This window comes from Antechinus flavipes, chromosome 2 (genome assembly GCF_016432865.1).
Source record: "Antechinus flavipes isolate AdamAnt ecotype Samford, QLD, Australia chromosome 2, AdamAnt_v2, whole genome shotgun sequence".
Taxonomy (NCBI): Eukaryota; Metazoa; Chordata; class Mammalia; order Dasyuromorphia; family Dasyuridae; genus Antechinus; species Antechinus flavipes.
The window spans coordinates 373,163,010-373,186,401 of NC_067399.1; the positions used below are offsets into that span (position 1 = coordinate 373,163,010).

Consider the following 23,392-nt stretch of genomic DNA (forward strand, 5'->3'; position numbering starts at 1 on the left):
ATCAATTAAATGACGGAGGAGTTACAATCTATATCAATCTAGAGCAGACTCCAAAGGGCTATCCAACTGTGCATACCCTTTGATCCAGCAATGTCTCTACTGAGTCTGGATACCAAAGAGATCATAAAAAAGAAAAAAGGACCCACATGTGCAAAAACGTTTATAGCAATCTTTTTTGTAGTGGCAAAGAACTGGAAGCTGAATGGATGCCCATCAGCTGAGGAATGGCTGAATAAAGTATGGTATACAAATGTTATGGAATATTATTGTTCTATAAGAAATGATAAGTAAACTAATTTCAGAAAAGCCTGGAAAGACTTAGATAAACTAAAGCTAAGTGAGCATAACCAAAAGCATGCTGTTATAGCAATAACAAAATTATGTGATGATCAACTGTGATAGACTTAGCTCTTTTTTTTTTCTGAGACAATTGGGATTAAGTGGCTTGCCCAGGGTCACACATCTAGGAAGTGTTAAGTGTCTGAGATCAGATTTGAACTCAAACCCTTCTGACTTCATGACTGGTGCTTTACCCACTGCGCCACCTAGCTGCCCTGACTTAGCTCTTCTCAACAATTAAATGATTCAAGGCAATTCCAAAAGATCTGTGATGAAGAGAGCCATCTACATCCAGAGAGAGAACTATGGAGACTGAATGTGGATTAAAGCAAAGTACTTTCACCTTTTTTTGATTGTTATTTGTTTGACTCCCCCCACCTCCAAACTGATTTTTTCCTGTGCAGCATGATAAATATGAAATATGTTTAGAAGAACCACATATGTTTAACCTATACTGGATTGATTGCTATTGGGGGATAGAGGGGAAGTAGGAAAGGAAAGAGGGAGAAAAACTGGGCTTATATCCCAAAGAGACCAAATTTGGAACACATGGTTTTGCAAAGGTGAAAACTAAAAACTATTTTTGCATGTATTTTGAAAATAAAAAGCTATTGGGCTTACATCCCAAAGATATCTTAAAGGAGGGAAAGGGACCTACATATGCAAAAATGTTTGTGGCAGCCCTTTTTGTGGTGGCTAGAAACTGGAAACAGTGGATGCCCATCAATTGGAGAATGGCTGAATAAATTGTGGTATATGACTGTTATGGAATATTATTGTTCTGTAAGAAATGACCAACAGGATGATTTCAGAGAGGCCTGGAGAGACTTATATGAATTGATGCTAAGTGAAATGAGAAGAACCAGGAAATCACTATACATGGCAACAACAAGACTATATGAAGATCAATTCTGATGGACGTGGCTCTCTTCAACAATGAAATGATTCAAACCAGTTCCAATTGTTCAGTAATGAAGAGAGTCATCTACACTCAGAGAGACGACTATGGAAACTGAGTGTGGAACACAACATAGCATTTTCACTCTTTGTTACTGTTTGCTTGCATTTTTGTTTTCCTTCTCAGATTTTTTTCCTTTCTTTCTAGATCCTATTTTTTCTTGTGCAGCAAAATAACTGTATAAATATGTATACATATATTGGATTTAACATGTATTTTAACATATTTAACATGTATTGGACTACCTGCCATCTAGGGGAGGGGATAGGGAGAAGAAAGGGAAAATTTGTAACAGAAGGTTTTGCAAGGGTCAATGTTGATAAATTACCCATGCAGATGTTTTGTAAATAAAATTTGCTTGGCAAAGTATAGTATATTCACCTTTTGTTTGTTTGTTTGCTTGGTTTTTTCCCTTTTGATCTCATTTTTCATGCACAGGATAAAAAATATAGAAATACGTTTAGAATAACTGATCATGTTTAATCTATATTAGATTGCTTACTGTCTCAGAGAAGAGAAGGAAGGGAGAGAGGGAGAAAAACACAGAGTTTTCCAAAGGTGAATGCTGAAAACTTTTTTTGCATGTATTTGTAAAAATAAAATAATATTTTTTAAAAAAGTAATAGTTGACATCTATAAAACCCCATTCAGAAAGCAGTTTACATAAAGAAATCACGGATTCTCAGAAGCAGAAACTACTTCAAAGGCCTCAACCACTATTTATTTCAACCATAAGAACTGAACAAGAGGTCATTCTCTACAATACAACTCAGTAAAGTGGTCATCAAGCCTCTGCTTGAAGATTTCTGATGGAATTTACTAGATTTAAAACAACTGTCAATTTTCCAAGGAAACCAATACTTTGCAAAGCTGTTTACTTTACCTATTACCTGAATAAATGTAAGGTATAACTGGATTTCTCATTACTAAAGGCCTTTAAACAAGGTTAGACAATTTTCATGGATTGTTAAGAGAAATTCTTTCAGATAGAAGGTGAAACAGATGACCTCTTCGTACATATATGCAATATACAAGAACTTCTGGAACAGCACTTTTTATGGTAACAAAGAACTGGAAACAATGCTGTTGTCCATTGATTGGAGAACGATGATAACAAGCTATAGTACAAGAAAGTAAAGTAAATGGTTTTTATGGAAATGTTTTGTATAACTTTGCATATGCCTTCTCAATGGGGGAGGGGAGAGAGAGCTCTAGAACTCTAGAAGTTTTAAAATCAAATGTTTTACACATAAATGGGGAAAATGAAAATATTAAAGCATTTTTAAAAGAATATAATGCAATTATCATTACACTATAGGAATTGAAAATGATCAATACAGAGAAGCTAGGAAAGACAAGAACAAGTGAAGCTGGCAGACAATATACAAAGACTACAATAAAAATCGAAAGAAATGATTATTAATAACCAATTCTTTGGAGAGATTCCATTTTCTATCTTTTTCTTTTACCTTTATTTCAAGACCTCAGTCTTTGATGGTTGAACTAATTTTCTCCTCTATCCAGACCCCATCCAGATGGGGAAGCCACTATGTTCCATTCAGGTTTGAGTGGGGATAGATTCTATAGCCCAAGATGGGAAATAAATAACATGATCAGTATTCAGGTCCAGCCGTGCACTGTAATATTCATTCTCTCATTAATTATTAACCAATCTGAGTTGATTACCATCTTCATGAACACTTCTCTTCCAATGAGCATATAAACCATCCCTGAGCCCACTGCCCATCTTTAGTCTAAGGTACAAATGGCCAAATGACCATCCTTTCATTAAAATACTGAAACTATTAATAAAATGCTTAAATTGCCTGGAAAATTATGCCTCTCAAACCTTCTTAAAAGCCACAAAACAGAAATACACACATCAATAAAACAATCAGAACAGGTATGCCCCCCCCCCCAAAAAAAAAAAATGGAGAAGACTCCTTTTTCAGCTCTTTGCAGAGTTGTGGAACACTGCAAATAATGTCAAATTGTTTCGATGTATTAATTAATCCTGCTCAATTTTTTTTTTCCTTCTCTGCCTTCTTTCTAAAAAAAATTCTTATGAAAAAATTACTCTGGGAAGAGGGAGAAGAAAAAGACATGAGAAAACTTAGATCTTGTAAAAATAAAAGATATCCATAAAAAGGTTTTGTGTGTGTGTGTGTGTGTGTGTGTGTGTGTGTGTGTGTGTTTTAATTTACCTCTGGTGACCTTTTCAGTTCTGAAAGCATAATTCCAGATAAAAGTTTGAAAAGAGGTTACAAATACTTGTGACAGTTCAGGTTCCTTCAATTTTGAAGGGTAAAGCAAGGCTTTTTAGAAAAAAAAAAAGACATCCTCTATTTCTTGATTTCCTCCCTAATACAGGTTGTGTTACAAACCTGTCCTAGAAGGAGAACTGGAATACTCATTACTCCTCAAAAGCACTTCCTGGTTCTTTCTTTACCTTATCCCTCAGCAAATTTTGAAGTCCACACAATCAAAATTTTCTACCCAATCTACCCCATAATACAACTCCTAGATCTCTCCTTTTCTCAAGGAGTTTGGCATTTGGCTCTATATCTTCTTTTACTCCCCAACTCCTTAGCAATAGGAATGTTTCCAAAGATGCTCTCTCAAACTCCTTAACATTCCATTTCAACTTCTTAAATTCTATAAACTACTCCTTCAATTCCATCTAAACCATAAGGATTGTTATACACCAGACCTCACAATTAACCACATCTCCTTAATTAGAACCTCTGACACAGGTTTAAGAATAATCCCTCATTCTACTTCTCCCTGTGTCTCTAATTTATAGCTCATCTCCATACTCAGAAAACCACTAATCTTTCAGTACTTTTTCAGACTATAACATTTGCTGTGACTTAACTTTCCTCCCTCTCCGACATCAACTTAATCGTAGCCAATCCAATCCTAAACTATCTTCTGCTCTTGAATTCTCTGCTTTCATAGTCCTATCAAGACCCTCAACTCTTGCTAAACCTGGACACTGGTTCACTCCCACTTCGTGATTCTGTTTCTACTCACAAATCACTGAACATAAGTGGAATAAGTCTCACAACCATGCAAACTAGATAGACTACAAAGTCAAGTTATCAAACCTTAATACCTCACTTCAGCAAACCAATCCATTTTTCCCCTACAATTGCATGTCTATCTCATGCTCCAAAAAACTGTTAGAACTTTCTCTTCCCTCTTCAAGCTTCCCAGACTTCCTCCCCACCCCCATTCTCAGCTGAAGATGTTTACTAAGAAAATGGCAACTTCCTTTTCATCTCAAAACACCCTGAAATCATCTCCTACCCTCCTTTCCCCTAGTCTCTGACAAAGAGGTGAGCCCATCTCCTTGCTAAGGTGATTTGATCCCATCCCTTTCTGTCTTCTCCAGATTTCATTTCTCAATCATTCCTTTTTCTTTCTGATTCTCAACCATTCTGTCCATCTCTATTGCCTTCAAACACACCCAAGTTTCTCATCTCGAAAAAAAAAAAAAAAAAAACAGAACCTTGACTAGACATTTGCATCACCTCAAGTTATCATTCTGTATCTCCTTTTCTCAGCCAAAGGCCTTAAAAGCTAGCCAGGAGCAATTAGGAGGCACAGTGTACAGAGCACCAACCCCAAAGTCAGTTCAAATCCTAATTCAGACACTTGACACTTGGTACCTTCATGACCCTGGGAGCAAATTACTTAACCCCCACTGCCTCCACTTCTCATCTCATTCACTCCTAAACCTTTTGAAATCTGTTTTGAGTGACCTCACTCAAAAAAAACTAATCTACAAAATTACCAACAATCTTTTAATTACCAATTTGATGGTCTTTTCTCAGTCTTTATCCTCCTTTATCTCTCTGCTGCTTTAGAAAATGCCCCTTTTCAAAAATACTCTTTTTCTCTCTGGCTTTCATTAGAATATTCTCTCCAGTTCTCGTCTTACCTATCTGACTAGTTCTCAGTCTTTTCTGACTTCATTTAGATCATATTCTCTAACTACAGGAGATCCCAAAAGTTTTGTCCTTGGGTTCTTTCTTTTTTTCTCCCTCTCTCTCTTCTCTTTCTTTTCCTGTCTCTCTCCTTGTTTCCCTTTTGTCTCTCAGTTGCTTTCTAATCATAGAATAAAAAAACAGAATAATCCTAATAGAATAAATATAGAATATAGAAAAAATAGAATAATCATAGAATAAAAAAATCTAATCAGCATTCATGAGTTTAATTATCATAGGAGAGGCATTTTGATGTAGTACATGGCCTCAGGAAGACATGAGTTCAGTCTATAACACATACTACCATTCTAAAGAGTCAAAAATTTCTTATGTAGGCAATAGGAAGCCCTGAAGTTGAGAAAAATCTGAGTTCAAATCTGGTAGCTGGGTGATCCTGGGCAAGTCACTTAGTCCCAATTACCTCAGTCCAAAAAAAAAAAAAAAAAAAAATCAAACTACGTGGTCTGGAAATCATATAGTCTGACCATCCGTTTTTTCCAATTTTTTTTTTAACCCTCCAAGGACATGAACCAGACAAATGGAACTTCTCAATGATATCTCTTCAAGCTCTATTTTCTTATGTCACTTGCTCCTCCTATACTGGATTTCATGAGGGTAGGTACCCAATACCATCTATACTTTGAAAAGCCTCAGGACCAATTCTCTCTGCACTGCACATTAAGAAGAATTGGGTGATTTATTTAATATACTTCAGCCAAATGTGTGACTCTGGACAAGTCACTTAGAGAAGCATATTAAAACTAAAAATTATAGTTGCAAAAAACTCTTAATTTTATGGATGGATTAAAAGTTTCATATAAAAGATGAGGGTTACTCATCAAAAATGTTGTAGAACAGAGGAACTGGGGTGTATCACTTCTGAATCACAGCTTATATTATGCTAGTGAAACAGGTAAACTGAGCACAGATGTCTAAACCCAGTTCTAATATCTCACAGTGCTAAGCACCTACAGGAAGACCTGAGTACAAAACAAGTCTCAATTACTCACTAGCTTATGCGCCCTTGAGCAAGTCATTTAATCTCTGTATGCTTGTTTCCCTCAATTGTAAAGTGAAAATAACAGTGTACCTTCCTCCCGGGATTGTAGTGAAAATCAAATGAGATAATATTTGCAAACAGCTTAGCAGTACCTGACTACATTACAGGTTGTGCGTTTAATCAAAGGCTTGTAACCTGATAAATATGTTGTTTTTCTTTAGCTACTTGACTGCGTAGCCTTGGTATGTGACTTATCTGTGCCTAGATGTCCCTACCGGCAAAAGAGGCTAAGAATAAAAAGTTCCCATCATTTCTAGTCGCTTCCAATTCCAAAGATTCTATGGGTCCCAAATCCTGGAATACTGTTAACAATCACCGTAGAGGAACCGGGAAAAGGGATGGTGCCTCACCTTGGGCTGCAGAAGCCGAGGCGGCGGCGGCGGAAGGTCGGGACCCCAGTGCTGAGCTACCTGCTGGGCCGCGTCTTGCAGACGTCGGGCCGCATCGTGCACAACGCTGAAGCTGCAGCTCCCGCGTGGCCCGAGGCCCGCAGTTCCGGGGGGTCTTGGAGGAGGCGGCGGCGGTGCTTTCCTCACTTGCTCCAGAACCCGCTGGAGATCCTCGGGCGCGAGGGGAGCTGCGGGGGAGAAATAGGCGGGCTGCAGGGATTCGGCCTCTCCCAACAGCACTGGGGCCGCTTCCACACTTCCCGCCGGGGGGACGCAAACTGCGGTCCGACCCGGAGATGAAGCCAAAGGCTCCCGGAAGATGTCGCCGTCTTCGCCGTTCTCCTCGGCCTCCGCTTCGGCCATAGCTTGTCCGGGAAGGCTAGGCGGGAGCAGGAGCAAGAACTCGTGCTCAAAACCAGGGAACTGCACGAGCGCGGCAGAAGTGACGACATCTTCAGGCGCCCGAAGCCATTGGATGGCATCATAAGGGAGGGGTTAAGTCTACGGGTTCCTGCAAGGACAAGAATACTCTTAAGAGAATTTTCTTCACCGAAGACAAGTAGTATGATCGTTGAGATCCCAGAATCGCTGAGGCGAACCTCTAATTTAACTCGAACAATTTACTTGTTTCTTCCTCCTTTTCTTGAAGACCAACCAAAATCCCAGAAGACTAGATTTGGAGTCACAAGACATAAATCTGAATCACTTCCATTCAGCCGATTTCTCACAATCCTCATGGACCTTTCTTTTACACATTTTGCCTCTTCATGATTTATATTTTATTATGGTCTGAAAAAGGTCTAGATCTGGAGTCAGGGAGCTCTGAATTCAAATTCAGCCTCAGACATTCATTGTGTGACCCTTGTCTCTCAGTTTCCTCATCAATAAAATGGGGACAATAATTGCCCTTACCCCACCCCCACCCCAGGTTGGGGGAGAGGGGAGATTGTTAGATTAAAATGAGATCATATTTATTAAGTGCTTTACAAACATAAAAATACCATATAAGTGCTAGCTATTTTACTCCTTATATTAAAAGAATTGATCTATCTTTTTATCAGCAATCTGACAGGAAGCCTAACATAGCAGAGTCTTAGTAATTGTTGCAAAAAAGGAGAGATGGGACAAGGACAGGATGGAAATTCAATCAGCACTGTTCACCCAGACACTATCTTAGGTCAAGGTCTAGTTACCTTTTCCTGGATTGTAATAATTGATTTTGTAATGCCAGAGAAACTGACACAAGATAGAGATTAGAAGTTTTTAATATTTTATTAGACAGAGTTTGGACTGGCCAAGCCATTTTAGCCGGATGGATGGGTCTATTGTCTCAAAGCATCCAACCACAAGTGAGGGGTTCCAGAAACTCTTACAGGGTTCCAGCAATCAGGGAAACAAAGGTAAAGGGGAGTAGAGCACTGGTGAATGGGAACTCCAGTAAAGGACCATAAATTCAGTTCTGACAGGTTGGGGGTAAGAAGGAAGATTATAAATTCTAATAAGTTGGAAAGATGCTAGGAACCAGCATGTCTGAGGCAGAAGATACCCAAATATCTGAGATAAGCCATCTGTAGTTTATGATTCTTTGGAATGGTAGTGGTCAGGACTCCCAGTCATAATTATCTCAGTCCTAATGGCCAGGAGGGGGCATTGCCACCAGGAAGATTAAGTCAGCACAATTCAGGAAAACTGAGGCTTAACAATATCTAATTGCTATCCTTTTCTCAAGGCTTTCCCTTCTAAAATCCAAACTATATATGGTTTTGCAAAATGGTTTTCCTAAAGAGTAGGTCCTACCTACTCTACCTCTTCTATAGACTCCAGTGGTTTCCTTTTACCTCTGAGATCATTATAAACTCCTTTAAATTTCATTTTCCTACTAATGGGATTTTTCCACCAAATGTTGGACCTCAAAAGTATATTGGGGAGGGAGGAGGAGCCACAGAAAGGACACACTCATCTTCCTAAACTCTCCTTTTCCCTCAATCTACTTTAATGAAATTCAGCCTCAGAATTAGTACTTGACTGTCAAAACTCACGAATATTGGGAGTACAACGTAACCAAAAGAAGATAATCTCAAAAGTCTCCAGAAAAGGTCTGTTTTTGCTCATGCGGGGATGGAATGGGGTTAGGCCAGGTGCAGACTCAGGAAGGCAGTGAGAGCTCGGGAAACAGCTCACACTGAGCAAACCAGAGGGGGCCAGAGTGTGATCTCTGCTGGCAGAAAATCTGTGGGGAGAACTTCACCACAGCATGAGCTACTTTGCCCTAGCAGCAATCCAATAGATCAGCAGAGAAGCTATAAACACAGGGAGTAAAGACTATAACCCCAAAAGCTATAGAGTCTCACCCAGCACCTGGAGTGACTCATTGTGATCCAGGCACAGCTGCAGTCACTCACTGCTCCCAGTGCAGATACTGCCTTCCTGCTGCCACTGATTTTAGCACAACTGCTAATTCCAGTGCAGCCAGTGGCTGTCTCACTGCCCCTTCACTGCCACTTCCTGTTCTCTGTAGAGGCAGCTTGAAAATACCCCACTGCCCCTGATAAGCAGACCATAGGTTTTTGTTTTGTTTGGGGTTTTTTCATTTCAAAATGAGCAAAAAAGCAAAGCGGGCATAATTTCTATGTGGAAAGAGAGCAGACTTCAAACCCTGAGAGACAGGGTTGTCTCTAGATCCAAAGGTGGATATGATCTGGTCCCCGTCATGCAAGGCTCTCATAGAAGAAATTTAAAAGGATCTTAAAAGAGAGCTAAATGAAAAATGGGGAAAGGAAAGGAAAGCTTTGCAAGAGGGTCTGGATAAGTCTTTAAAAGATAGAGTGGATAAAGAAACCAACTCCATGAAAAACAGAATTTGTGAATTGGAAAAGATAAACAATTCCAAAGAAAACACAATTTGTGAATTGGAAAAAGAAAATAATTCTTTAAAAAAAAAGTGGCAAAATGGAAAAAAAAATCCATAGAACAAAACATTTAAAAACTCAATTGGACAAATACAAAAAGAAATTTGATAAGTAAATGAAGAAAATAATTCATTAAAAATCAGACTTGAACAAATGGAAATGAATGACTCGAGGAGACACTAAGAATCAGTCAAGCAAAACCAAAAAAAATTGGAAAAATAGAAAAAAATGTTAAATACCTACTTGGGAAAACAACAGACCTGGAAAATAAATTTAGGAGAGATAATCTAAGGATTATTGGACTCCCTGAAAATCATGATGAAAAAAAGAGCCTAGACACTATTTTTCAGGAAATCATCAAAGAGATTGCCAAATGTTATAGAAACAGAAAGCAAAATCGATATTGAAAGAATTCATCAATCACCTATTAAAAGAGATCCCCATATCAAAATTCCAAGAAATATTGTGGCTAAATTCCAGAACTATTAGACCACGGAAAAAAATACTACAAGCAGCCAGAAAATAAAACAATTCAAATACCAAGGAGCCACAATAAGGATCATTCAGGATCTAACAACATCCACATTAAAGGATTGAAAGGCCTGGAATCGATATTCCAAAAGGCAAAAGAACTTGGTATGCAGCCAAGAATAACTTACCCAACCAAAATGAGCATTTTCTTCCAGGGAAAAAGATAGACATTCAATGAACTAGGTAAATTCCATTTATTCCTGAAGAAAAAACCAGGGCTAAACAAAAAGTTTGACCTCCAAATATAGGACTCAAGAGAAGCATAAAAAGGTAAAAAGAACTCTTGAGAACTGTATTCCGGTTATGGGTATACATAAAGAGCACATATATAATTGGTTTTACTGTTATAATATAAAAAAGGAACTAGAGTTAGAAAGGAAATTGTACCAGAAAAAGGGAAAAGTAGAGGTAAAAAGAGGGAAACTACATCTCATGAAGAGGCAAAGGAAACCTATCATATCTGAGGGAATTGTTATGGGCCAGAACTCTGTACTTGAAACAAGGATTTTACAAGGTTAGTACCTTGTAATTCCACTTAACTCAGTGGAATTGATAATACAATGGTTATCTAGTTTAGCATAGTGATTAATAGTTCTCTAGTTCAGTATGATTGAATTAATCTTACAACAAATAATGGTTCCCTAGTGATATAATGATTGGTTTATACTCAGTATACTGTAAATGATCTAATTATAATAGAGCATATAAGCTGGGACAAACTCAGCCAGGGTCAGCCTGGGAGAAAACAGAGGACTGGAGGTGGGAACTCAAGCTCTCAGAGCCAAGAAGAGAGATTTACTCCATCTCACACCACTGTGGTGGCTGGCCTGTCCTCCTGCATTTCCTCCACAAGGAGACAATAAAGAATTTGGACTTTATCCCTGGCTATTCTTATGGTGATTACTTTGCTGAAACAAAGGCTGGTCCCAACACCTCCAGAAAACCAACAAGAACATTACAGAAAACCAACAAGAATGAAGGGAGGGGGATGAACATAGTGTGAATCTTAACTCTTGTCAGATTTGACTCAAAGAGAAAATATTAGATATATTTGGTTTATATAGAAACTTCTCCCACTTCATTGAAAAATGGGAGGGGAAAAACGAAAAGGAAAAGGTTAGGGTAAATAGAAGGGAATACAGAAATAATAAGGAAAAGGTTTGAGAAAAGGAGAGGAACTTCAAGGGGGAGGGAAGGATTCTAAAGAGGGAGGGCTGCATGAGACAAGTGGTGCTCATAAGTCTAATATTGGGGAGGGGGGTAAAGGGAAAGGAAAGAAAAAAGCATAATTTGGGAATAATAAGATGGTAGGAAATACAGAATTAATAGTTTTAACCATAATTGTGAATGGGGTAAACTCCCCCATAAAGTGGAGGCAGATAGTAGACTGGATTAAAAGCCAGAATCCTACAATATGTTGTTTACAGGAAACACAGTTAAAGCAGTGTGGTACATACCGAGTAAAGGTAAAAGGCTGGAACAGAATCTACTATGCTTCAGGTGAAGCCAAAAGAACAGGAGTAGCCATCCTAATCTCAGATCAAGCAAAAGCAAAAATTGATCTAATTAAAAGCAATAAGGAAGGGTACCATAAATAATGAAGCAATATCAATACTAAATATATATGCACCAAGTGGTAGCATGGAAATTCCTAAAGGAGAAGTTAAGAGAGATATAAGAAGAAATAGATAGCAAAACTATAATAGTGGGAGATTTCAACCTTGCACTCTTGAAACTAGACAAATTAAACCACAAAATAAATAAGAAGTTAAAGAGGTAAACAGAACACTAGAAAAGTTAGGTATAATAGATCTTTGGAGAAAACTGAATGGAGACAGAAAGGGGTATACTTTCTTCTTGGCAGTTCATGGAACCTGTACAAAAATTGACCATATATTAGGACATAAAGATCTCAAATTCAGATGCAGAAAGGCAGAAATAGTAAATGCATCCTTCTCAGATCATGATGCAATAAAAATTACATTCAATAAAAAGCCAGGGGAAAATAGACCAAAAAATAATTGGAAACTAAATAATCTTATCTTAAAGAATGATTGAATAAAACAGCAAATCATAGACCCAATTAATAATTTCACTCAAGAGAATGACAATAATGAGATGTCATACCAAAATGTGTGGGATACAACCAAGGTGGTTATAAGGGGAAATTTTATATTTCTAGAGGCTTACTTGCATAAAATAGAGAAAGAGAAAATCAATGAATTAGGCTTACAACTAAAAAAGCTAGAAAAAGAGCAAATTAAAAACCCCCAATCAAACTCTAAACCTGAAATTCCAAAAATAAAAGAGATCAATAAAATTAAAAGTAAAAAAAAAACTATTGAATTAATACATAAAACTAAGAGTCAGTTTTTATGAAAAAAGCAACAAAATAGATAAACCTTTAGTTAATTTGATTAGAAAAAGGAAAGAGGAAAATCAAATCGTTAGTCTCTAAAATGAAAAGGGAGAACTTTCCACCAATGAAGAGGAAATTAGAGCAATAACTAGGAATTACTTTGCCCAACTTTATGCCAATAAATTTGATAACTTAAATGAAATGAATAAATACCTTCAAAAATATAGGTTGCCCAGATTAAAAGAGGAAGAAGTAAATTGGTTAAATAGTCCCATTTTAGAAAAAGAAATAGAACAAGCTATTAATTGACTCCCTAAAAAAAAAAAAAAATCCCCAGGACCAGATGGATTTACATGCAAATTCTACCAAACATTTGAAGAACAATTAACTCCAATGCTACATAAACTATTTGAAAAAATAGGGAATGAAGGAGTCCTATCAAATTCCTTTTATGACAGAGACATGATATTGATAACTAAACCAGGTGGGATGAAAACAAAGAAAATTATAGACCAATCTCCCTAATGAATATTGATGTAAAAATCTTAAATAAAATCTTAGCAAAAAGATTACAGGAAATCATCCCCAGGATAACACAACCAAGTAGGATGTATACCAGGAATTCAGGGCTGGTTCAATATTAGGAAAACTTAACATAATTGACTATATCAATAACCAAATTAACAAAAACCATATGATCATCTCAATAGATGCAAAAAAAGCATTTGATAAAATCCAACACCCATTCCTAATAAAACCGCTAGAGAATATAGAAATAAATAGACTTTTCCTTAAAATAGTCAATAGCATCTATTTAAGACTGGAACCATTCCCAGTAAAATCAGGAGTGAAACAAAGTTGCCCAATTTATAATATAGTTTTAGATCAAGTCACCTTCATTTGATTTTTTTTTTTAATTTGTTCCCTTGAAAGTCTTGATCTTTTGTTCTTCCAGTTGAATATTGTTATTTTTTCTAGGTCATTAAAATAGTTTCTTGGGAGTCTGATTGGTATAGCACTAAATAAATAGAAGGAGTCCTATCAAATTCCTTTTATGACAGAGACATGATATTGATAACTAAACCAGGTGGGATGAAAACAAAGAAAATTATAGACCAATCTCCCTAATGAATATTGTAATTCAATATTGTATTAGAAACACTAGCTTCAGCAATAAGAGATGAAAAAGAATTTAAAGGTAATGAGGAAACCAAATTATCATTCTTTGCAGATGATATGATGGTATACTTAGAGAACCCCAGAGATTCTACCAAAAAGCTATTAGAAATAATCCATAACTTTAGCAAAGTTGCAGGATACAAAATAAATCCATATAAATCATGAGCATTTTTATACATTACTAACAAAATCCAACAGCAAGAGATACAAAGAGAAATTCCATTTAAAATAATGGTCAATAGTATAAAATATTTGGGCTAAAATCTGTTATGGGCTAGAACTCTGTACTTGAAACAAGAATTCTTACAAGGTGCTAACTCAGTGGAATTGATAAGACAATGGTTATCTAGTTTAACATGGTGATTAATAGTTTTCTAGTTCAGTATATGTACTTAGTACTTAATTTAGTTCCACAAGATTTACACCTATGATAATGTAATTAGATAGAATAGAGCATATGAGCTAGGACAAATTCAACCAGGGTCAGACTTGGAGAAGACAGAGGACTAGAGGCGAGAGCTTAAGTTCTTGGAGCCAAGGAGAGACATTCATTCTATTTTCATCAGCCTCGTGGTGGCTGGCCTGTCCTCCTGCTCCCCCCACTGACACCAAAGCCTGTCTGAAGGGCCTCAAGATAGCTAACCAGGTTCCAAGCAAGGAGACAATAAAGAATTTGGACTTTGGACTTTAACACCTGGCTATTCTCCTGGTGATTACTGAAATGAAGGCTGGTCCAGAGACCTCCAGAAACCAATCAGAACATTACTGGAATCTATTTGCCAAGGGATAGTTAGGAACGATATGAAAAAAACTACAAAATACTTTCCACACAAATAAAGTCAGATCTAAACAATTGGAAAAATATTAAGTGCTTGTGGATAGGTCAAGCGAATATAATAAAGATGACAATACTACCTAAACTAATCTATTTATTTAGTGCTATACCAATCAGACTCCCAAGAAACTATTTTAATGACCTAGAAAAAATAACAATATTCAACTGGAAGAACAAAAGATCAAGACTTTCAAGGGAACAAATTAAAAAAAAAAATCAAATGAAGGTGACTTGATCTAAAACTATATTATAAAGCAGCAGTCACCAAAACCATTTGGTATTGCCCAAGAAATAGACTAGTTGATCAGTGAAATAGGTTAGGTTCACAGGACAAATTAGTCAATAACTACAGCAATCTAGTGTTTGACAAACCCAAAGACTCCAGCCTTTGGGATAACTTCATTATTTGAGAAAAATTGCTGGGAAAATTGGAAATTAGATGGCAGAAACTAGGCATTGACCCATACTTAACACCGTATATAACAAGATAAGATCAAAATGGGTTCATAATCTAGGCATAAAGAATGAGATTATAAATAAATTAGAAGAACATAGGATTGTTTATCTCTCAGGCCTGTGGAGGAGGAAGGAATTTGTGACCAAAGAAGAACTAGAAGTCATTATTGATCACAAAATAAAAAATTTCAATTATATTAAGTTAAAAAGGTTTTGTACAAATAAAATGAATGCGGACAGGATTGGAAGGGAAGCAATAAACTGAGAAAACATTTTTATAGCTAAAGGTTCTGATCAAGGCTTCATCTCCAAAATATATAAAGAATTGACTCTATAAGAAATCAAGTCATTCTCCAATTGATGAATAGTGAAAGGATATGAACAGACAATTTTTGGATAAAAAAATTGAAACTATTTTTAGTCATATAAAAAGGTGCTCCAAATCATCGTTCATCAGAGAAATGCAAATTAAGAAAGCTCTGAGATACCTGTCAGATTGGCTAAGATGATAGGAAAAGATAATGATGAATGTTGGGAGGAATGTGGGAAAACTGAGACACTTATGCATTGTTGGTGAAGTTGTGAATGGATCCAACCATTCTGGAAAGCAATTTGGAACTATGTTCAAAAAGTTATCAAACTGTGCATACCCTTTGATCCAGCACTGGGCTGATATCCCAAAGAGATAGTGAAGAAGGGAAAGGGACCTGTATGTACAAAAATGTTTGTGGCAGCCCTTTTTGTAGTGTCTAGAAACTGGAAATTGAAGAATGCCCATCAATTGGAGAATGGCTGAATAAATCGTGGTATGTGAATATTATGGAACATTATTGTTCTGTAAGAAATGACTGGCAGGCTGAATAGAGAGGCTTAGAGAAACTTACATGAAATGATGCTGAATGAAATGAGCAGAACCAGGAGATCATTATGCTCTTCAACAACAGTAGTACATTATGATCAATTCTAATGGATGTGTCTTTCTTCAACAATGAGAAGATTCAAATCAGTTCCAATTGTTCTGTAATGAATAGAACCAGCTACACCCAGAGAAAGAGCACTGGAAATGAGTGTGGATCACAATATAACATTTCCACTCTTTGTTACTGTTTGCTTGCATTGTTGTTGTTTTTCATCTCAGCTTACTTTTACTTTCTTTTAAATCCGATCTTTCCTGTGCAACAAAATAACTGTATAAATGTGTGTGTGTGTGTGTGTATTGTGTTTAACATATATTTTAACATATTTAACATGTATGAGACTACCTGCCATCTAGGGGAGGAGGTGAAGGGAAGGAGGGGAAAAGTTGGAACAGAAATTTTTGCATATGTTTTGTATATAAAAAGCTATAATAAAAAATTGAATTAAATTAAAAAATATATTAGAGTTACAGATTGGTGTCACGAAGTGTCTCAAAAGAATTTATAGGCTTAGACATCTCCAATTCAAGAGGCAAAGATTTTATTACAATGCTAACAACAGACTACATTCTTATGGGATTTTTAGCAATTAACAAGGAAAAATGAGAGCTAAGTTCTCTAGCAGAATCCACAATTAACCAGGAGAAGATGCCATTGAGGAAGAAGACACTTTAATGGTGTAGCAAATTTCCATGAATGTGAATTCCATAAAATGGGCTAACTTTCTAAAGAAAGAGTTTTAGAGGGAGATTCTGCCATTGAGTTATGGGCTAAATTCCTGAAGAAATATAGCAAACAAGTTTACAATACAATTAGGTCTCTTATAGGGAAAGTATAACCTAGGGGATTAATATTATAACTTGGACTTCTGATTGGATACAGTAAACTAAGGGGTCAGTATAATTTTATCCCTGCAAAGAACAAAAGGTCTACTTAAGAACAAAAGGCCCACTTAAGGCCCCCCCAGATAATCCTCTCCGTGGTCCTCCCTACCTGTCTCAGGGAATAGTTTGACTTCCAGATTGTATATAGTAATTCAGGTTCTCTTAGGTAATAACACTCATTATGACCTACCCAACTACCAAAGACCTGGTCTTTGTTGCAGTCTTATTTATCCCATCATTATCTTTTCTTACCTTTCTACTGTTCTTATACATTTCTTTTTTACCTGCTTTATGATTTAGCCAGACTAGTATAATTTGCAATTTGGTTTTTCTTTTCTTTTTAAAAATTATATTAACTAAGGATGTTTTGTTAAGTTGTTTTTAAAACAGCTTCTCTATCTTTGTCAAATGAAATCAAATAATGTAGCGCTTTGTTATATATATATGCACATATACATATATAAATATATAGATATTAGCTATTATTATTTAACAATTCAATGGGAATTTGATTTTTCACATTTATCTTTTCTTCAGTTTGTAGCTTTTTTGCCTTTTAAGCTGCATGCTCAATTTATTATTTATTCTTGCTCTGTTTTTTGTTGTTGTATTTTGAGTTCTGAGTTTTCTCTTTCCTTCCCTCCTAACTCAGTATTAGAGAAGACCAATATTTGATATAGATATGTTGAGGCAGAAGACACCCCAACAATATTAGGGTCCCCAGATTGGTGTCCTAGATATGATAAAGGAATTTTCAAACTCAATTTGTCTCTAAATTAAGAGGCAAAGATTTATTATTAATTTCTTGTTAGTGAGCTAAGTTCCAAGGGAATTTAGCAATTAGAAAAAGGAAGATAATTTTATTGGAAAGAGAAACAAAGATCAGGTTCTAGTCACTGATATGCTAATTGTATGGCTTAGAGATGCAATTAAGGAATGGTAGGAGTGGGGTTGCACTCATCATTTAATTCTATAGCTTCTAGAAGAGTGTTAAATAGAGGTGGAGCAGCTCCCCTCATTGAATCTTATGACACACTGACCCGGATTGTTCTCTGATAACCAGCATTGTTTGTGGCATTCCCAAGACCAGCTAGCCTTAGGGTTTCTCAGAAATTGTTACATTCTTCCTAGAGCTATACTTCATCAGATATATATGTGGAAACATAAAATACATACTTCCAGATATCACTTCTTTCTCTCAAAGTCAATTGCATTTTCATTCATAAAGTCCTTTGTAAATTATTTGAATCATGTTACTCCTAAAAGTTCTTTCATGTTTTCTAAAAACCAGTCTACTTGTCATTTTTTATAGCATAGTAATATTTCATCATAATCATATACTATAACTCTTTCAGCCATTCCCCAGTTGATAGGAATCTCCCCATTTTTCAGTTCTTTGCTCTCACAAAGAGAACTGCTATAAATCCTTTAGAATCTATAGAAATATTTAGAATATATTCTTTTTCTCTGATTGCCTTGGGAAACAGACCTAACAGTGGTATTTCTGGGTCAAAGTGATATAAACGTATCTTTTGGGGGCCCCAGATCCTCTTTGGGGAGCTCCCAAACCCTGGGCAAAGCCTGCAAATTCCCAATTAAGTGGTTTCATTCAGTCAGAGATCTTGGTCAATCACCCTTCATTGAATTGCCACAAACAACTTTCAGCAGTTCAAACTCCCAGTTAAGTGATTTTATTCAATTGAAGATCTCTGTCTGAATCACTTTAAAATCTAATACCACTAGATGCCTTCCTTTACTTTTTTTTCCCATTAATTCCTTTGACAGTCTTAAACTTTTGTTCTTCTAACTGAATTTTGTTATTACTTTTTCTAGCTAAGTAAAATAATTTTTGCCAGTTTAATTGGAATGGCACTAAGTAAATTAATTCAGATAGAATTCTTATTTTTATTATATTGCCTTGGACCATTTATGAACAATATTTCTCCAGTTATTTAAATCTGACTTTCTTTTTTTTTTTTTAAAGCTTTTTATTTTCAAAACATATGCATAACGTCCAGGAGACCATTCTATACTTCAACAACAATACTATATGACAATCAATTCTGATGGACATGGCCATCTCCAGCAATGAGATGAACCAAATCAGTTCCAATAGAGCAATAATGAATTGAACCAGCTACACCCAGCAAAAGAACTCTGGGAGATGACTAGGAACCATTATATAAAATTCCCAATCCCTATATTTTTGTCCAATTGCATTTTTATTTTCTTCACAGGCTAATAGTACACTATTTCAAAGTCTGATTCTCTTTGTACAGCAAAATAATTGTTTGAACATGTATACTTATATTGTATTTAATTTATACTTTAACATATTTAACATGTATTGGTCAACCTGCCATCTGGGGGAAGGGATGGGTGGAAGGAAGGGAAAAATTGGAACAAAAGGTTTGGCAATTGTCAGTGCTGTAATTTTACATGCATATAACTTGTAAATAAAAAGCTATAATTAAAAACAAAACAAAACACATGCATAGATAATTTTCAACATTCACCCTTGAAAAACCTTGTGTTCCACATTTTTTTCCTCCCTCCTTTCCCTCCACCCCCTTTGCTAAATGGCAAGTAATCCAATATATATTAAATATGTGCAATTCCTCCATACATATTTCCACATTTATCATGCTGCACAAGAAAAATCAGATCAAGGCAGGGTGGGGAATGAGAAAAAACAAAATGAAAGCAAACAATAACAAAATAGTGAAAATACTATGTTGTAATCCACACTCAGTCCCCACAGTTCTCTCTCTGGTTGCAGATGGCTCTCTCCATCACAAGACCATTGTAATTGTCCTGAATCACCTTGCTGTTGAAAAGAGCTATGTCCATCAGAATTGTATAATCCTATTGTTGCTATATACAATATTTTCTTGGTTCTACTCACTTCATTTTGCTCCAGTTCATGTAAGTCTCTCCAGGCCTTTCTGAAAGCATCCTGCTCATCATTTCTTATGAAACAAATCTGATTTTATTTCTATAAAATGTGTGTTTCATAATTATGTTCATACTCCTAGATTTATCTTGGCTGGTATATTCTCAGGTATTTTATGTTGTCTTGGATTATTTTAAATGAATCTCTCTTACTGTCTCTCTTGCAGGACTTTTTTGGTGATATATAGACATTTGTGGGTTTATTTTATATTCTGCTACTTTGCTAAAATTATTGTTTCATCTAATTTTTTAAATTGAATCCATACTTTTCCAACTATACTCTCACATTTATGTGAACTCTAAATCAGCTTATTTTCAGGAATTGCTAAAACAAACCCATTCTGTTCCTATTATCAATCATAATCAGGTCAGTTTTCCCAGACTGTCTTTTTAATATAGAATAATATGAAGCTGTAGTTCATTGTTAATCCATCAATCCTGTCTCTAACCTCTGAGACTGTTTTGATTAGCATATCTCTAAACAACCAAACTCCTACCTGGATCATGCCTTTACCCCTTTTTTCCCCTGCGACTTTAAAAGTCATTCTGCACAAAAGCATGTTGTTCAGTCAATGTGTTTCTGCCTTGCTTAGTCATATTTGGTTGCACCTATGAGCTATTTCATGTAATAAATGGCAAATCTTTGTAATATATGATAGATAGATGTCTCTGACATAATTTCTTTATGCTGCAAATTGAACCATTACTCCATTATCTTATAAAATTATGTACTCCCAAATTTTATTTTCTCGTTGCTCATTCTGATTTCTTCAAGTTCTTTTTTCTTCTTTTTTTAGCTATTGCAAGCATTTCTAGAACAACATAGAATAGTGTTTTTTCTCTTTTTTTTGATAAAAGTGTTTAAAGGTTGAAAATGTTGATGAAAGTGTTAAAATTAATTTAAGGAGGCTTATGGGTTGTGTATCAAAAGTTGTTTTTGTTTTAAAATTTGTTTCAACATCATAGTTTTCTTTAGTTTTAATTATCTGTTGCTTCTTTGATTCATTCTTTAGGATTAAGTTACTTAGTTTCCATTTAAATTTTAATCCTTTCTTAAAATATCCTTTATTTAATATAAATCTATTGAATTATGGTCATTAAAAAGATTTTTGCTTTTCCATCTTTGTATTCAATTTTTTTATACTCTGTCCTGTCATAAATTTTTATTAAGATTCTGTGTACAGGTGAGAATGTGTATATTCCTTTTCATTTATTTATTGTTTGCCAAAGATCAACCATATCTAACTTTTCTCAAAATTTATTCAGGCCTTTAAAATTCTTTCCAAAATGATTCATTGTAAAGATAAGGAAACTGGGACCCAAGGAAGTTAAATGACTTGCTCATTATGGTGTTCCATTATTTTAATCCATATGTTGAGGTCTAGATTTGGGGTACCTAAATATGATTAGAGTTTAGTTGAGGTCTAGTGGCAGGTTGGGGTATAGGGAGGCAAATAGAGCTCCCCTGCAATCTCCTTGGATTCGGGGCAAGGATACCGGGGTAAATGAGGTCTAGTAGAGGGGCAGAGCGAGGCATTTATTGGCCCGAGAGCTGGATTGATTAAAGAGGTTTATTATTGGATAAGCAAGATTAAAGTATAGCAGAAGGTAGAGATAAGGAGGGCACTGGACAGAGGGTTCTCACATGGCTAGCATGTTTGGAATCTCTGCAAAGAGGGGGTCCCAGCATCTCCCTTTTATAATGGGAGATTTAGCTCGAGAGGCATAGCCTCAAAGTTGGCTCAGATCGGGGTGGGACAGGTCCAGATCTTCTATTGGAATTCAAAGGGACCAGGATTTGTGAGTTAAAGGGTAATTTACATTATTAACTAGGAGGGGGTGGGAATCTAGAAAGGAATCTTTCCCACATCACATATAGCATAGAAAAATACTGTTTAGTAAACAGAACCAAGAAAACAATCCTAATTATAGTTTAAAAAAATATGTAAAGGAAAACAATACTAAAAGACTTCAGAATTCTGATCAATAAAGTGACCAATTATGATATAGTACAGAAGATCACTAATGGACATAGAGATAGATAGCTTTTAACAAAATGTATTGGTATTCACAAGGAGAGAAGGTGAATATTTGTCACCTCAGTACCCAAAGTGGGGAGATGAAAAAGAGGATGGTCATTATTCTGAGGGACATATCATCAGATGTGGTGATTGTATTGGTTTGTTTTTATTGGCTATATTTATTATAGAAAAACGTTTCAAAAGGGTGGGAAAAGAATGTAGTGGAGTCTGTAGGAAATGACTGATTTAAAAAAAAAAATAAACTCTTTTCATCAATTAGCTATAAAACTGATTTCCTAAAGCACAAAGCTATCCATCCATCTCTCTTTCTCTCTCTCTCTCTTTCTCTCTCTCTCTCTCTCTTTCTCTCTCTCTCTCTCTCTCTCTCTCTCTCTCTCTCTCTCTCTCTCTCTCTTTCTCCCCCCATCTTGTCCCTCTTCTCTCTCCCCCCCTTTCACCCTGTCTTCCCCTTTGTCTTCCCCTTCTCTCTCCTTCCTTCTCTCCCCACCCCCAACCCCCCCACCCCCACCCCTTACACCACTCAATAAATTCCAAAGACTCTTTATCTTTAGGATAAAACAGAAAATCTGTTCTTTGACTTTGGGAATTTTTGACAACCTGTCCCTTCTTACCTTTCTATTCTTCTTAACCTTCATTCCCACCCCTCACCCCCAACACTTTATCATTAGTGACATTAGATTCTTTTACTTTTTTCCCCAGAAGACTCTAGGCATTTTTCCTCCTGACTCTAGGCATTTTCACTAGCTGTTATCCATGCCAAGAATTCTTTCCCTTCTCACCTCTGCTTCCTATCTTCTTCAAGTCTCAATTAAAATTGTAGCATATCCAAGAAGCCTATCCTGATCCCCTTGATATTACTGGGACAGCTAGATTGTTCAATAGATAGGTTGGACTTGGAATCAGGAAGTCCTGAGTTTAAATCTTACTTCAGACACTTAGACAACTAGATGATCCATTGGATTGAATGCTGGTCCTGGAATCAGGAAAACCTGAATTCAACTTCAGCCTCAGATACTTATTAGGTGTGTAACTTGGGCAAGTGACTCAACTTCTGTTTGCCTCAGTTTCCACTTCTATAAAATGGGGATAATAATATCACCCACCGCCAGGGGTTGTTAGGAATATAAAATGAAATATTTGTAAAGCCCTTAGCACAGTGCCTGGCACATAATAGGTCTTGTATAAATGCTTGCCCTTACTATTAATGTCTTCTCTCTGAGATTATTTCCAATTTTTCCTGTCTATATCTTTGTACATAATTGTTTACGTATTGTCTTCCCTACATTTGAATGTGAAGTCCTTGAAAGTGATGCGGGGGGGGGGAAAAAGCAGGGACTATTTTTCATTTTGGATTCTCAACACCTAGCACAGTGTTTGGCATATACTAGGCACTTAATAAATCCTTGTTGATTTGACTTGGAAAAAACGCATTTAAAAGATGGGCTTATTTTCACATCAAATCCCAAATTTTGGGATTACTGGAAGTGCTACTCACTTTTTCAAATGCAATTCAGCCCCCAACCTTCTTTTTAGTCTACTCTTGTTCTAACTCTATACATTAAATAAGTAAATGAAGGATTTCTTCAGTTGTGC

The 23,392-nt window shown here is 36.1% G+C and overlaps 1 protein-coding gene across 2 annotated transcripts in view; it reads right to left on the reverse strand.

The window, feature by feature from the left end:
• Positions 1-7,148, reverse strand: part of ZNF839 (zinc finger protein 839) — a 32,438-nt gene extending 25,290 nt beyond the window's left edge. For both annotated transcript variants that reach the window (XM_051978334.1, XM_051978333.1), the window contains exon 1: positions 6,697-7,148. In XM_051978334.1, the coding sequence (XP_051834294.1) occupies positions 6,697-7,098 (402 nt within the window). In that variant the 5' untranslated portion in view covers positions 7,099-7,148. The remainder of the gene's footprint in view (positions 1-6,696) is intronic.
• Positions 7,149-23,392: the final 16,244 nt, after the last annotated feature.